Raw genomic sequence first — 13,318 nt, forward strand, 5'->3', positions numbered from 1 at the left:
TGTTCCTCGACTATATTACGCTTGTATTATACAAATAAACCTTCCTCTGGAATCAATCTATTTGCTAAAGAAAACCGCATCCAAATCCGTTCTGTAGTTTTAAAGATTTAAGCATTCAGACAGCGGGTAGCGACTGTTTTATACTATGTAGTGATAAAGAATATTTTGAAAATCAATTTAGTCGTAGTAAAAAAATATTTTTCTACATATTGTTATTTTACTGTACTTTTTTATTTTATTTTTTTTGTTCTTTGCTTATGGTGTAAATTATTTCTACGCGTATGAAGTAAATATGTTCAACTGAATGGTTAAAGTTAAATTAATGAGAGTTTAGTCTTGAAATTTGTTTCAGGAAAGGTTCAAATAAAACAACACAAATATAATGTATTAGTTTCGTATATACGGCTGTACATACCTATATAAATATGTACGAATTAGTGTGTAATGGAAACAAATATGATCCACGTTAGCTATTTAGGTATTCTACTGTTTTTGTGTAAGAAGCGAAAATATTTAGATAATAGGTCTCTATAAATGTAAATATTGTAGGTTAAAATTTTTACAAATATTAATAAGAAATAACCAAGGTAATTGCTGCACTTAGTTATTTAAAACCTGCTTAAAATTGACGTTTCTCATCACGTTACATACATGTTAGAAACATGTACTTTTCTGCCGATACTTTATTGTTGGTTAATTTTAAGTTCATGCAATAAACTTACACCAAATCAGATTTTATTTTTTCTTTCTTAGACGTTATTAAAATGTAACTTTGTATTTTCTGGGTACATTTTTAATGCCTCTAGGCATAAAAAATGTACATGTACATAGGTTAGCGCAGATATATATTTATTTGAAGTCAAGTTTTTATTGATTGTCGTAGGTCGAATTATGCCTCGCCTTGTTTTCGAATGCTATGTAAGTCGAAGCAAATTTTGTGGAAGTGTGTCCACACTATCATATTGCATTTTTACATTATTATTATTTTTGTAAATTCGTGTATGTTAGGGATAGTTCTGTATCAAGTATGTTTGTATTGTTTGAAACAATATAGTAAATTGTGTGCAGATTGCTGACCGATTTCTGAAGGGCCAACAATCGTACATTTAAAAGAAGGAAGATATTTTTACTTACAAAGACTTAAAGAAAATTACTCTCCCGCTAATGCTCAAAATGGACTATGTAACAAAATGTATGTTGTAAAGTGAAGTATGATTGAGCTTAAAAAAGTAGGCGCCATTAACACAAAGTTGCAAAATAGGCCATTTAAAACAAAATATCCATATAGCTTTGAAGAAATTACTATTTACTATTGTTTCTTAAATCTTGTTCGTATATTAAAAATGTTTGCTAGAAATATATATTTGCAATAGTTTAGATCATAATGCTATTTGATATTTCTTGGAAGGTTATAATAGTACGAGGGGAGGTCCAAAAGTTCATGGAATGAAAGGCTTTTAAATATAAAAAAAAAAACATTTAATCTATTTTTCCTTTTCAATATTATTACACATAGCTGAATACATTTGAAAAGTATAGGTGCAAAACTAGGAATGTGACTAAAATACAAAAAGTTTATTTTTGATGGCAATATTTTCATTTTCCGCGTATTTAAATTTGGTATTACACACAAAAGCATAACAAGTATAGTCACTATTAATAGAGACAGTATTACTTCAGTCTCAAAACTGTATACAGGAACAAAACGAAAGGGAAGGTCCATAGTGTAACGAAACGTAAGAAGGAATGTCCAAGCTGTCAAAATACTTATTTCAAATTTGAGGTTATGTCGAGTGTTTACTTGGAGTAGCTGTGTATGATTTCAGAGATAGTTATTTTTTCGGTCTGTCATTAGTAAAATGAGTCATAGTGACAAGAAAATAATTACAGTTTAGTGAATAAAACAAAGAAAAAAAAAAGAAAACAGACAGAACGCGGAAAATGATGAAAAAAATGAGCGTTGCTACGCACGAGCCTGGAGATAATTGTAGGTGTAAAAGATTAAAAATGTTTGAATATAATATCATCAGAGCGACGTGTAAAATTACTTAAAGACTTCAACAGTATTAAGGACACAAATGATCAAAATTTATACTTATTGACGTGATGAATGTGTGATCAATAAAAATAAGGCGAAGTAGATAGACAGATGAAATGGATGCTAATTTCCACCAAACCCATTTCACTTACAAGGTGAGGGTGATAGTAAATGATGACACAAAGGAAGTACCTACCTGTTTGTTAGAAGGCATTTTTATCCATATTTGGGCTCACTAAAAGAAAACTTGAACATCTTAAAGTAACAGAAAATTGCAGGTACTGCACCAAGTGACAAAAGAGGCAATTCGAGTTCAAACAAAAGAAGGCAATAACATTAAAGATCTGATCTTTGCATAGTGATAGATATTTCCATCAAACCATTCAATAGGAAAAAATGCACCCAATACCGGTTGCTGATCAAGATTATTTTTGTCTCTGGCAACGTTTTGAAACACGTATGACCGAAACGGAACGCACCTAGTAAAAAAAAAAGGAAACGTCAACTGTCAAACGTCAGTCAAAATTTGGTAAGCTCAAGTTCGTTGGTTTCGTTGTAACGTTGCATAAAATTATCAAGTTTTTTAAAGGTTTTTGCCTATAGAAGTCTGAGAAAAAATTCATAATGCATAGAAGTAGGGTAAGTATTGTGGAAACTGTTGATATTTGTGGAAAAAAAAAAACATGTAAATAGTAACTAAAATAATGCGAAATAGGATAATTATGCAGTATTGTCATCCTTGAAGTATGAAGAAATTTAGGTTCATGTAATTTCACTTTGTTTATGTATTTTTCTGCTGTTTGAGAATATTATCAATGATAATGACATAGAACACTATCTAGCACAGCTGGAAGATGGACTGGAGGCAGAAGATTTTGAAGATGATGAGCCACCAAATCCCCACTATACTAGGGATGAACTTCTAAGTCTATTATATGATAACAATAGTGATGAAGACAGTCAGAAAGAAAATGAAAATGATCCTCCTCTTGTTGAAGAACTGGTGGAAGAACGAGAAAGTCAAAGCAGAGTTCCTTGTGGTGAAATTTTCAATACATTATTGGACAAAAGAAAACTTATTTGGAAAAACAAGGACATGAACTTTGATGAGGATCGAATTACTTTCTTAGGCAGCTCAGCTTTTCCATCAGAAATTTCACAGCTTGAAACTCCTTACCAATGTTTCAAATATTTTTTTGATGATTTTATTCAGGAAATTTTACTCAAACTAATTTGTATGTCATGCAGAAAGATCTTAATAAAAAAATAATTTATACAGCATCAGATATCAAAAAGTTTTTTGAGATATTATTATTCATGTCTGTGCAAAGATTTCAAAATACCAGATCATATTGGTCTCCTGTTTTCATTGTACTTTCAAAATAATGAAAATCACAAGCCTTGTAGACCATGCGATCACGACAGGTTATTTAAAATACGACCAGTTATTGAGCACCTCAAAGCTAAATTTTCTACCATACCTATGGAACAAAGACTGTCAGTAGATGAGCAGATGTGTGCCACAAAAGTGACACATTTCTTAAAACAATACCGGCCTAATAAACCCCACAAATGGGGTTTTAAATTTTATGTACTCTGTGATTTATCAGGATATGCTCATACATTCGAATTGTATTCAGGACAGGAAAATACAGGAAGACTGGAAGGAGAACCTGATCTGGGAGCCACAGGAAATGTTGTCATTCATTTGCTAAGAGGTGTGCCAAGACATCAAAATCACATAATATACTTAAACAATTTCTACACATCAATGCCCCTGGTTCATCATTTAGCCAAGCAAGGTATTCAATCTGTGGGTACTGTACAACAAAATCAAAATTACTAAACAAAAAAAGAGTTAATGAAAAAGTCAATATCTAGAGGAAGTCATGTAAAAAAAAACAACATTTGATGGTATTGATATGTCTTGTGTCACCCGGAAAGACAACAAAATGGTGACAATTTTATCCACATATCCAACACCAGTATCTAGTGTCACTAGATATGACAAAGCAAAGAAGGAAAAGGTAGAAATTTCATGTCCAAAAATTGTCCAAAAATATAACAAACATATGGGGGGGGGGGGGGGTGGATTTAATGGAGTTTTTTGGGGAGGCTCCATATTACTGTAAGGCCAAAAAAAGGTATTTACGTATTTTCTTTCATTTGCTTGATCTTACGGTAATAAATACGTGATCATTTACAAAAAAAATGCAATGATGCGAAATATGCCAAAAAATAATATATTTTCCATGGGCAATTTCGTAATGATTTGGCTCAACTTTTGTGCTCAATAGGATCCAACACAGAGGTCAAAAGAGGACGTCCAAGTTCCAGCTCTTTGGAAATTGAAATCCAAGCAAAAAAGAAGAGAGGGCCTACAGTTGTTCCTCCACTAAGACATTAGAAGAATGGTAGTGACCATTGGCCACAAGTTGGCGTTTCACTGCGATGCAAAAACCCAAACTGTAAAGGATACTCCACAATCAGCTGCAACAAATGTAGGGTTCTTATGCCTTAATAAAAACAAAAATAGGTTATTTTCATCAAAATTGAAATTATTAATTACTTTGCATATTATTTTAGTTTGTACTAAGCTCATTTCATTCTGCATAATGATGGAAATTTAAATTTAATAAAAAAATAACACAAATTTTAAAGATTTTTTTTTAAATTATTATTTCCATTACCTACAGGTCTTACGTGCATGTTTTTTTTTACAATAATAAAAATGTCATGCAACTAAGTATTAAGTCACTACAGAATGATCAAAAAACAATATCTGCCCAAGATCTAAACAAATAAAATATGTAAGTTATACTTGGATGCATATGAGTCACAAAATCTTGTATCATATGAAACTTACAGAATCATCTTGAACACGGTTTAATATATCATTTGGCTATCCAAGGACGGATACTTGCAGTGTTTGTGATGAATTTAAAAAAGCAAAGGCATTGAGAGCTGAAGGAAATACTGTTGAACTTATCAGTTAAGTATTCTTACGACGGACGGCTGAAAAGTTCTGAGCCTATGGCATTAAGAGTCTAGATAAAAATCTAAATAAAATTTATTTTCCAATATAGTCCCCCTGGACTTCAATGCACCTTTGACATCTTTTATAGAGGGCTTGTATTCCTGATAAAAGTAACCCGCGTCTTTGGCTAGAAAATGTCCATTAACGGCCACCTTCATCTCTTCATCATCCCCAAATCTTCGTCCCCGTAAGTCTCTTTTCAAATTTTTAAATAAAAAATAATCGCTACGAATAGGTGCCAAATCTGGACTATAGGGAGGGTGATTTACTTCATCGAAGCCAGTTTCTCGCAAGGCTTGCCTCGCAATGCGCGCCGTGTGAACCGGCGCGTTGTCTAGCAAAAACAAAATTCCTTTGCTGATTTTACCTTTTCTTTTTTCGACAATGGCTTCGCGAACTTTTTTTAAAAGCCCAGCATAATACTCTGCATTCATTGTAGTTTTTTTGGAAGGTAATATATGAGCAAAACTTCTTCGCAATCCCAAAAAATGGTGGCCATGAGTTTGGAAGCCGATTTTTCCACCTTGAACTTCTTCGGCGGTCTTTCTCCCTTCTCTATCCACTGCATTGACTCCTGTTTTGATTCTGAGATTGTTCATATTGTCGGATCCACGTTTTATCAACGGTGACAATACCAGTGCAAATTTCTTCCAAATTATTCTTGCACAAGTCTAAAAACTCTTCAGAAGTTTTAACGCGCCGTTGCATGTCAAGTTGCGTGAGCATTTTTGGTACCCAACGCGCACTAACTTTATTCATATGCAAATGATTGTGCATAATATCTCCAACTCGTTCCTTACTAAAGCTAAACTCTTCTGCTATCTGCCACAATTTTATTCGGCGATCGTCCAGTACAATTTTTTTTTTACTTTTTCGATGTTTTCATCGGTGACTGCGGTGTTCGGCCGACCCGAGCGGGGGTCATCTTCCAGTCTCTCTGCCTTGTTGGAATAGGCGTGTCCATCGTTTAACCGTGGCTGACGACGGTCCAGATTCTCCGTATACACTAGAAGTTTCTTCAAAAATTTCTTTTGCTGTTTTTCCCTTTTTAACGAGGAATTTGATGACGGCGCGATGCTCAAACTTCGTTAAGTGCAGTGATGACTCAGACATGGTGATGTTTACGGTTCAATTACTCAAAGCGTAATGAAGCTAATGACGTCAAACGCCGTCAGACGCCTAGTCAAATTTAATGCTTCCAAAACACAAGCGTGTCTTTTCACTGCTAAACGGAGTCCATTCCCATTAGCCCCAACTTTCCGGGGTGTATCTGTTCCGATCACCGATAGTATTGATCTTCTAGGCATAAATATTTCGTCTAATATGAACTTCGGACAATGCATAGAATCCAAGGCAAAAATTGCTGGTAAGAAACTTGGTATCCTCAATAAAGTCAGGCAGTACTTCACACCGGAACAGCTTCTTACTCTCTACCAAGCACAAGTTCGATCGTGTATGGAGTACTGCAGCCACTTATGGGATGGCTCTGCCAAGTACCAGCTCGCTGCTTTGGATTCTGTGGATCGACGCGCCAGAAGACTCATCGGTGACAAATCGCTGGTTCGCTCTAGACTTCAAAGTCTCGAACATCGGCGCAAGGTTGCCTGTTTGTCGGTATTTTACAGGTTATATTTCGGAGAGTGTGCTCTAGAACTATACAATTTGGTTCCACCATCACCTTTCTACCACCGAACCGCAAGGCATCGCATGAATTTGCACCGCTATGTGGTTGAAATCCCACGATCTCGCACTAAACGATTTGCTTCCTCGTTCCTAATACGCACCGCTAAAATTTGGAATGCCCTTCCGGCTTCCGTTTTTCCAACGAACTATAACTTGGGTATCTTTAAATCAAGAGTGAATAGGCATCTTCTAGGCAAGCGCGCACCACCTTAGGCTGCATCTTTACTTGACTTCAGGTGAGATCGCAGTCAAGCGCTAGTCTATATATTTAAAAAAAAAAAAAGACGTGTAACTTCGCTTATATAGTGGGTAGATGTCGTTCAAATAGTGACCCACCGGGTAAATAAATAGTACGACTCCAAGTACCCTAGGCTCAGAACTTTTCAGCCGCCCCTCGTAACAATTTACATATGGTAGAAGATCCGATTCGATCTTCACCGAGCTGATAATATAATGAAACATTCTATTTATTTATTTTAATTTAAAGTTAATTCTACTTTTATCCTATCCTGAAATCTGTGGATGCAAGGGATCAGATGAAGTGGTTTCATTTCTGATTAATTATTTAACTAATCACCCAGATAGTCCTATAGGACAGAATAAGAACTACACAGTGATAAGTTATTACTTTGTTGTCCATAAAATGAAACTTTGATTCCATCAAAATTACATATCCAATCTGAGGACATTCATACTTAAAATGCGACAAAAATATGGGCCTTATCAATCTAAAAACCCACATGGAAGTTCCATAGCATTCCTCATGTATAATTTAAAAAAAAAAAAAAATTAAGTTTGACATTCCTTGTATGGGACACAGTGGACATTACCAGTTTTTGTATGTTCCAAAAGTGAATCACTTTAATTTTTATTTTTAATTTATTATAAAAATATGTTTTCATTTCAATATTTTGTTCCTTAAAATAAAGTAAACTAAAGTTCCTATTAGCAGTTTATAATTTTAAGTGATACTTAAGGTTTAACTTTGAAAAATTAAAATATTAATTACATAATATCCCACTGTCGTCGGAAAATTTCCTGTATTTTTTTAAATTGAGAAACAAATAAAAATCACTTGGGGCGGGATCTGGACTTAAGGGTGGGTGGACTAGGGATTCGAAGCCAGGCGTGTGTGGAGCAACCATTGCAACTCTGCTCTTGTGTACCGGCGCGTTGTCTTGCAAGAGCAAAACACCCTTAGTCCATTTTCTTCAATGGCTTCCTTTAAATTTTCTAGTATCGTTGCGTAGTAGTTCTCTGGTTATGGTCCTTCCCTTTTTTTTGTTAATCCATCAGTATTATCCTTTCATAATCATAAAATGTAATAGCCATCAATTTTTAACAGACTGCCACACTTCGAATTTCTTTGACAGTGATGGCCCCTTTTATGCATGTTTTATCTCCGGTAACAATCTGCTCTAAAATGTGTGCATGTTTGTCTCCACACAACTCCAAAAATTCTTTTGAGGCATCAACGCCCTGTTGTTTCTGAAGCGGCGCGAGCATTCTGGGTACCCATCTTGCACCGATTTTTGTCATACCAAGGTGGTCACGTAGTAAAATATGAGATATAAATATTAATAACATAACATATAACAATAATAATACAATATAAAAATATTTACTTGTTTTTTTTTCTTCTTTAATAATTATGTAAATCTATCATATCATAGTTTTCATCTAGTTAGTATTGATATTTCCTCCTTAATTTGTGCACACTTCTAACCAGTGCTACTGTATCGTGTCCAGTACCCAAAAGTTATCTGGAAGAAATTGCTATTTAGCGATAAGATTGCCTTTGTACATCTTGCATTGTATCTTTTTTATATGTGTCTGTATTTCGGTGTACATTAAGAATAAATAAATAAAATACAATTTTTTCCCACTTTTCGACGATATCTGATGTGAGGCCACTCAACTAGCCTTCCTGAGTAGGGGTCGTTTTCAATCGACTCTCAACCATGTTTAAACCACCACTTGCCATGCCACTTGTAAATCATTGATTTACTAGGGTTCTATTCCCCATAAACATTATCCATTTCAATCAAAATGGTCTGAGCGTTCTTTCCTTGCTTGGTAGGGAATTTTATCACAGCACGATTTTCAGCACATTCAATTTTCTCAATAGTTTTAGTATTCTTCCGATAGACTTGTTTAGCAGGCGAGTGTTTGTCAGCTAATGACGTTATAGGGCTGAAACTAAATTTATATGCTAATGAGTTCCCAGTAAGTATGACACTAAATGAGCACCCGTATCCCTACTCCACGAACTTTTGGTCCTCCCTTCTATCTTTAAATATGTTTTTCAATACAAAAGTGTGCTATACACAATCAGTCTTGAAAATCCATACTTATTGTAGTACCTGCAAATAAAATAAAAGTCAATCAGTACAGGATTTATTAATTTATCCAAAACTATAAACATATTAATGAACATCTTCATTTAAATGTATATTCCATTTTTTTGGAAGTCTTATTTGGTAAACAAACCCCTGTCAATCATAATTCACGTTTTTTCCGCATTTATCAGTCACTTTCACAACATATTAGCTTACGGACATTTGTAAAGCTCCAATTACTATTTATTTCAATAAAAATAAATATCAATTTATCATTTTAAACACATAAAAACTACTAAAATATTCCGAGAGTACAGATAATATTTTTGAATATGACATTTCAATATCTTTTTTTAAAAGGCAAATAGAGATGTGGTCATAATATTTTAAGAGGTGAATAAGTGAATGAACAGCATGAGCAATAAAACAGGCCATGTTATTTACCTATATTTTAAATCGTCACGAATTATAATTTTTTAAATAATTTACCGTACTAATGTAACGTACCGTAAAGCGATTTTTTATTAATTTGTTTTTTGTTATTAATGGTTTTTTTATTTTATTTTTTTTGTTGAGCGCATAAAATGCTTACAAAATATTGCAAATGTCAATCTTTTATGGTAAGGTGTTCATTGTAAAGGTTTAAGGCACAGGCCTCCACAAGTTCACGCCAAAAATGGCGTTAACTCATGTGTCTGCCCATAGTCACCACACTGGGCAGGTGGGTTGGTGACCGCAGGGCTGGCTTTTTCGCACCGACGATACTGCTGATAGTCTTCGGCCTGTGTATTTCAAAGCCAGCAGTTGGATGGCTATCTCGCCATCGGTCGGTTTTATTTTATATTATGAGTATTTCTGAATATCAATTTAACCCTGAACATTTTTAACGCTATCCCATATAATATTTAAGTATACCACATAGCAATGGCAGCATAGCAATGAGAGCTTCGTGGAGAACAATGTTATTAGTCCTTTTTTTTAGATGTTAGTGTGCCACCGGCGCAAGGTTTTTTATTCATAGTAAATACAAATAATGTGACAATAATATTAATAGGGTCGACTTTTTTTTCTAGAAACAGGCGGCCCTATTTTGTTGTAAATTTTATTTTTGACCTCTTTTTTACCGACCATTTCACATAAACGAAATATAAATTTCAATGCTAGATTAATTATTTTTTTTTTTTTCGTAATTCTGAACCTCTACTAATTCTTAGCAAAAATATTCAATATATTATAAGGTTTTGAAATAATTTTACCAATATGTTAGCGTTAAATATTTGAACATAAAATGAATTTTATATTCGTCTATGACTTATTAATATTTTTCCTTTTCTTTGTGTCACTTTACTATACTTACAATATTACTCTATTGTCTGTGGTCGGAAGTACGCCATATTTGTTTACTATTTAAGATTATTCCAAAAAAAATAGAATATACTTTTGGTGTAACAAGCTGATCAGACATTCATTGTTCTTCTTTGGGAACTCTTATCAGATAATTTAATTTTAGTTTTTATTGTTAGAAATTTCTACAATATACTAAAAAACTTAACAAAAATATTATATAAATGAGTAAAGATGTTCTCAGAGTTAAAGTCATTAAAGGATATAATTAAGAATTCATTTTTATATGTGAAGATTATGTATCTTGCCGGATTGAGGTTTATCGAAAATTTATTTAACAATAACCTCACCTAGACAACATTTTAATATTTCCAAACTTTTTAGTACATTAACAAATAATCAATGACTGTGACTATGTAATGGTTTGGATATTATACCATTTAAATTACCAAATAAGCTACATTTTAACAATTCTTAAATAATAATTACCTATGTTGATCTTTGCACAGCTCCAAGCTATCATTACCTGTAAAGACATTAAAATAACATAAATAATTGTTTTCGAATTTATTAAAATATGATATTGGTTGAATTTTAATATCAGCCATCCAAGGAAGTTAATAATGCGTGGTAATCATGGTTGCGCATCTCATAAAGCATTTTATCATCACTTAAATTTCAAAAAATAAATTATAAAGATTTACTAAATTTGTGTTATTTTCTTCAAAACTATAACTAGGTTTTAAAACAGCGTAGTAAATAAGTGTAACAAACAATAGGTTAAAAAAGACAAGTTCAAGACTCATGATACACCTATTTTTGTCAAGACAAATGTTGAAAAAAAGAAACAATTACCTGTTATTTTTCCAAATTTTCTCTTGCAACAATTCCTTTGGTATTTCTATAAAAAAAAAAAAAAAAAAAATTAAATATTATTATTAATTATTATATTCACATACAAATAAAATATAAAAATATGTAGGTGCAGTTTAATACTTACATTATAATAGCAAATAATCTGTATAAAATATGAATATCTAGAGAATATTAATAAAAAAAAAACTTGTTTTTTTATGTTTTTATTGAGTACTGCTGTCTCTCCATCTGAGAAGGATATAAACAAATAGAAAATCAGCAGCAATAGTGTATTTATCGCTTGCGACGCAGCTGTAGAGTGTTGCGTCTAATCCAGGCGGCACGACGGGATCCACCCTTAGTCTGTGAGTATCGATGACCCTTGCCGAGACCACGGGAGCTCTTTCCAGCCGAGGTGAGACCACGCATTTCACGGTGCTTGTGTACAGCATTCACTATCCAGTTGATCTTGGGATCACGACGAATTGCCTGACCACAAATACTTTTGTTAAAAATATTTCTACCTTTATAATAACTTCTTGTTAATATTGAATTTAATCAGATAAAAAGGTAGGTGAGTATTCAGCAAAACCTTTCAGATTGGTGCATGACATAGAAGTTCATCATAAAAAAAGAAGGATATTATGTACAATCGAGGAGTGTATGGATAGGTTAGGGTTTTTTTTTTCTTTGTATAACAAAACTGTCGTTAAACATTGTACTTTTTAAATTAGATAGGTTAGGATTAGTTTTTTTATTGTTAAACAGAACTGTCGTTAAACATTGTACTTTTTAAGTTAGATAGGTTAGCATTATTTTTTATTTTTTTTGTTAAACGAAACTGTCATTAAACGTTGTACTTCTTAAGTTAGATAGGTTAGGGTTAAATTACACTCCTCGATTGTACATAATTACCAAAAAGAAACTAAAATGTAGTGAGTCATTACAATTTTCTTTATTTATATTATTACCTTGTGTGAGGGGTCGACTAGGATGACTTCATAGTATTTGTATGAAGAATCTTGTGCAACCCAGTATGAGTTGAGCACACGGAGGCCCCCACAACGACGGCCGACACGTTCCTGTTCAAAAAAATTTTATACTTTATTGTCAAACGATCATCAGTCATAAGATAATGTTAAGTGTAATAACAGCAACACGTTCTGCCATTTTATAATTCATATTTTTTTACACATGAAACAATAATGTTGGAATAAAATACCTCAGCGATAGATTGTAAGTTGCGTGTAGGTTTCAACTGGTTGACTCCATGGCTTTTTGGCTTGCCATATGTAGCGCCCTTAGGAACTGGGCGTTTGCGACCACCACGGCGCACGCGGATTCTGAAGATAACGTAACCTAAAATAGAAAACGAATTATTAACACGAAATTCATGAACCGGGACAACTCTTGATGATTGTGTTTACTACAAAGAGGTATCCCTGTCGGTTTCGAAAATAAAGATACAACGCTTACCCTGTTTAGCACGGTATCCTAGTCTCCTAGCTTTGTCAGGCCTGGTAGGCCTAGGAGCTCGGTGCATTCGAGTCAACTGGCGATATTGCCATACTCTGACACGCAAAAGGAAGCGCATAACATCGCTCAGCTTTTTACGATACAACTCTTGAATATATCTGTAAGCACCCATCTTGGGAAGCCTGTGGCAGACCTAGCAACAAAATCAATACATATTGATCAGAAGTCACATCATCGGTCTGGCCACAAATTGGGCGATCCGACACGCTTATACATGTCGAGAAGTTTATCTGTAATCGATTTAAAACATTCGCATATATTAAATAAACGCATTGGTATTATGTTTAACATTCACTCCATTAAAATTTAGCTAAATGCTTAAACAATAACATTATGATTTAAAAGATGTTTTAAGATTAGAAATACACATACGTCTCGCGCACTCCACAGGTAAACCGGAAAAGAGAACTGATACTTGGCAGTGACAAGTAGTCGAATGTAAATTTGATCAGAAGTGAAAGTTGCCAGTTCACTTTAGTAACCAAT

General features: G+C 33.6%; 1 protein-coding gene and 1 long non-coding RNA gene across 3 annotated transcripts; one reads left to right on the top strand and one right to left on the bottom strand.

Annotated features, from left to right (window-relative positions):
* The first annotated feature begins 2,388 nt into the window (after window positions 1-2,388).
* Window positions 2,389-4,691, top strand: LOC123657575. The gene is made up of 2 exons (XR_006743728.1): window positions 2,389-4,362; window positions 4,399-4,691. It is a non-coding gene; the product is annotated as an uncharacterized LOC123657575 (long non-coding RNA).
* A 6,045-nt stretch (window positions 4,692-10,736) lies between these two features.
* LOC123657574 (60S ribosomal protein L15) lies at window positions 10,737-13,284 on the bottom strand. 2 transcript variants are annotated; one of them, XR_006743727.1, is made up of 5 exons: window positions 12,773-12,959; window positions 12,519-12,655; window positions 12,268-12,378; window positions 11,297-11,785; window positions 10,737-10,967 (listed from the first exon to the last, which is right to left on the bottom strand). XR_006743727.1 is itself a non-coding variant. In XM_045593099.1 (5 exons), exons 2-5 carry the CDS (start codon window positions 12,942-12,944, stop codon window positions 11,591-11,593), a joined length of 615 nt encoding a protein of 204 aa, XP_045449055.1. In that variant the 5' UTR covers window positions 12,945-12,965; window positions 13,205-13,284; the 3' UTR covers window positions 11,372-11,590. The 2 variants fall into 2 exon arrangements, 1 of the variants encoding a protein (XP_045449055.1); XM_045593099.1 differs by lacking the exon at window positions 10,737-10,967 and adding an exon at window positions 13,205-13,284 and having other exon boundaries at window positions 11,372-11,785; window positions 12,773-12,965.
* Window positions 13,285-13,318: the final 34 nt, after the last annotated feature.

This window comes from Melitaea cinxia, chromosome 11 (assembly GCF_905220565.1).
Source record: "Melitaea cinxia chromosome 11, ilMelCinx1.1, whole genome shotgun sequence".
Lineage (NCBI taxonomy): Eukaryota > Metazoa > Arthropoda > Insecta > Lepidoptera > Nymphalidae > Melitaea > Melitaea cinxia.